A 3457-nucleotide genomic window follows, 5' to 3' on the forward strand; every position below is an offset into this window, starting at 1 on the left:
AGGCCTCGCAGCGTCCATGGCGGATGGATGAAGGCGATGCTGCTGTTCGTGCGTGCGAGAAAGGGGCGATGCTGCTGTTCGTGCGTGTGTGATCTAACGGCTCCAGGCAAAGCGATCTGACGGTGGGCAGGCGACCGGCCGAATCGTTCGGCCGGCCACCGGCGCAGATCACTGCCCTAATTATTAGATGCAATCTGATGATCAGAAATGATGGATGACAGACATACTATCATGAGCAATTAAGTGTTTTATAGGATAGAGAAAAGATGAGTATATGTACTTATGTATAAACGTTTGTGTGTGTTAGAAAACACAATTATTCTTGATGTAAAAAAAAGTATTCTTCTTTAGAAAAACAGGCCATAGTGTAAAAGCGAGCCCACATTTTCGAATCGATCCCCAAATCCGAAAACGCGGAGCCTTCACTCCCTCCGAAAGCCGAAAATTTCCGAATTCCTCCCGCCCTCCCTGCTGTCGCCGCTATCCCTTCCCGCACAACAAAACACCCAAATCCAAATCCAAGTCCAAACCCCCCTCCGCCATTCCTCCAATTTTCCATTTTCGATATTCATGCTGCAATGGTGCGTGAGCTCCGCGCCGACTCCTTCTACGCCCGCCTCCGCGCCGCCGCCGCCGCCGCGGCAGCGGTTTCCTCCGCCTCCGCCTCCCCTCTCCTGATCCTCCCGTCCGCGGCCGACGCCGACTCACTCTGCGCGCTCAGGATCCTCGCCCACGTCCTCTCCGCCGACTCCGTCCGCTTTTCCGTCTACCCCGTCGCCTCCACCGCCGATGCCGCCGAACTCCTCGCCTCCTTCTCGGGCGCCACTGCGTCCTCACCCCTGTCGCCGCCGCCGCTCTGCGTATTACTTATCAACTGGGGCGCGCGCTCCGACCTCCTCCGCGGCATCCTGCCGCGCGGCTCCACCGCCTTCGTCGTGGATTCGCACCGCCCCGTGAACCTCCGCAACCTCGCCGCGGGGAACGACCGCGTCATCGTGCTCTTCACCGCTGATGACGAGCGCGCCGCCGACCTGTCGTATGACTTCGACGCGTCCTCCCTTGCCGACGCCTCCGACCTAACGGCCGAGGGGGACGCGGACGACGACCACCTCCGCGCCTCCGAGGAGGAGGAGTCAGATACCTCGGATTACGATTCCGGCGCCGAGGGCGGGAGGAGGAAGAGACGGTGGGCGTCCGATGACGCGGAGGCGGACGGTGACGATCCGGTGAGGCTGTTCGGGAGGCTGCGGCGGGAGTACTACCGGCTCGGCACCTTCCACGGGAAGCCGTCGGGGTGCCTCATGTACGACCTCGCCCACGCGCTGCGCAGGAACACCAACGAGCTCCTCTGGCTTGCCTGCGTCTCCCTCACCGACCAGTTCGTCCACGAGCGCATCACCAACGAGCGCTACCAGGACGCGGGCATGGAGCTCGAGCAGCACATCAACGGATCCGGCAACCTCGATCCGTCCGGCGTCGGCTCCGTGGTCACCCTCAAGGACGGGACCAGGATCCGTGCGCCCGAGACCTCCCGCATCGCCTACGAGGACGAGCCGAGGCTTATGCTGCTGCGGGAGTGGACCTTGTTCGACTCCATGGTCTGCTCCTCTTATGTCGCGACGAGGCTCAAGACGTGGAGCGACAACGGGCTCAAGAAGCTGAAGCTTCTTCTGGCGAGGATGGGGTTCCCGCTCGCCGACTGCCAGAAGGGGTTCCAGTACATGAGCATGGAGGTCAAGAGGAAGATGCGCGATGAGTTTGACCGCTTCCTGCCGGAGTATGGGCTCACCGAGTTCTACTACAGAAGCTTCCTGCGGGTGCACGGGTACAAGTCCAAGGTCTGTGCTGCGGATGTTGTGTATGGCGTCACAGCTTTGCTTGAATGTATGAGTGCCGAGTCCAACGATTCGAAGGAGTGTTCTGCTGCTGAGCAATTCTGGGTTGCATACTCTGCGCTGTCTCCGAGCAATGTGGATCAGCTGCAAAAAGGAATGCAATCTGCAATTGAGATACAGAGGGCTATATTGAGGCAAGGGAGCTCGGCAATTACCAAGAGCGGCTTCATACGGAGTGCAAAGAAGTTCAGGTGGGTGAAGCTCGATGACCCAGTGGACACGAGCAAGCTGTGCCACCCTCAGGCGCTTACCAAGTTCTGCTTCTTCCTGATGGATGCACTGAAGGAACGGGGTGCAAGGACGAAGCCACTGGTGTGTGCTTGCTTAGGGAGGGAGCCTGAGAAGGTGCTGGTAGTTGGGGTATGGGGGAAGCCCAGGCTTGGGGCAGTTCAGGGGAATTCGTTCGGTAATGCATTTAGGTCAGCGGCAGGGGAGATTGGCGCAGACTATTTCCATGACATGTTTGAGTCATCATGGATTGTTCTTGACGTTGTTGCTGTCAGTTCTTTCATGATTCGGTTAACGGAGAAGCTGTAATGATGGCATGCGCTGTCTATGCTAGTTATCCTTTTAGTCCCAAAACAAGAAGGGACTTGAGGCTTGATTCTGCCTCCAAATATAGGAGCTTCAGTCCTGGCGGTACATGACATGTATTCTCTCCTTATCCACCTGAACTTTTTCATGATCATGTTTTGCAGCGAGAAAGGAGGTTTTCCCACTGTTTAGCCAATTCAATTAGCAAATGATAGATCAATAAAATTCAGATGCAAACCTTGTCACAATATGGAGATGGACAAGGTATATGGTACTGTTGACCTGATAGTGTACCTTGTATCTGTGCTTGCATAAGTACGTGCCTTCTGATTATAGAAAAGTGTCGTCTCCTCTTTTTGTGCCACTAGAGTTACTTGAAGTTCTTGAAGTGTGTAAACTAACGAGCCTTTTTTTGAATATGTGGTGTTAATGTGTTATTAGCACAAGCTAACTTAAATGCATATTTGTTTTAAATTAAAATCATGTGGATGCATTTGGTTGTCTCTTGATCAGGATAGATGTTAATAAATGTATAATACTTCTGGTGGTTGATTTTACATTAATATCCTTCCACAAATTCAGTAGATCATTGTAAGAATTTCATTTACCCAATCCTCCTCTCCCATATATTTCTTAGTTCTTACAATGCAAAGACGATGCTATGGAAAACAAAGCCCTTCTGTTGCAGCAAATAATTTATTTTGTTGTTCCACAAAGATATAATCAATTTGTTGAATGCTCTCACTCAAATGTGTTAGTTGTTGCAAACTTGATTAGTCTGAAAGAATAGACTTCAATTTTTTTTATCAAGCATGAAACTGTGTGATTCAGACCATGTTGGTTGATATGCCAGTTGCACTGCGCTAACCAAGTTCCATAATATGGAAATCTTGGCACCTTAATCAACTATATTACAAATTCATAGGCCCATAAGGAGTACAGTATAAAAATATATACATGCAGTGTTTGTTATCTGTGTGGATCATCTCAATTATCTATGACTTGATAAATAAGTAGATGATCTTTTT

General features: G+C 51.8%; 1 protein-coding gene across 1 annotated transcript; it reads left to right on the forward strand.

The window, feature by feature from the left end:
* The first annotated feature begins 511 nt into the window (after positions 1 to 511).
* On the forward strand, positions 512 to 2769 carry LOC109773624 (cell division control protein 45 homolog). The gene has a single exon (XM_020332327.4). The coding sequence runs from the start codon at positions 579 to 581 to the stop codon at positions 2430 to 2432; it is 1854 nt and encodes a 617-aa protein (XP_020187916.1). The 5' UTR covers positions 512 to 578; the 3' UTR covers positions 2433 to 2769.
* Positions 2770 to 3457: the final 688 nt, after the last annotated feature.

This window comes from Aegilops tauschii, chromosome 4 (genome assembly GCF_002575655.3).
Source record: "Aegilops tauschii subsp. strangulata cultivar AL8/78 chromosome 4, Aet v6.0, whole genome shotgun sequence".
NCBI lineage: Eukaryota > Viridiplantae > Streptophyta > Magnoliopsida > Poales > Poaceae > Aegilops > Aegilops tauschii.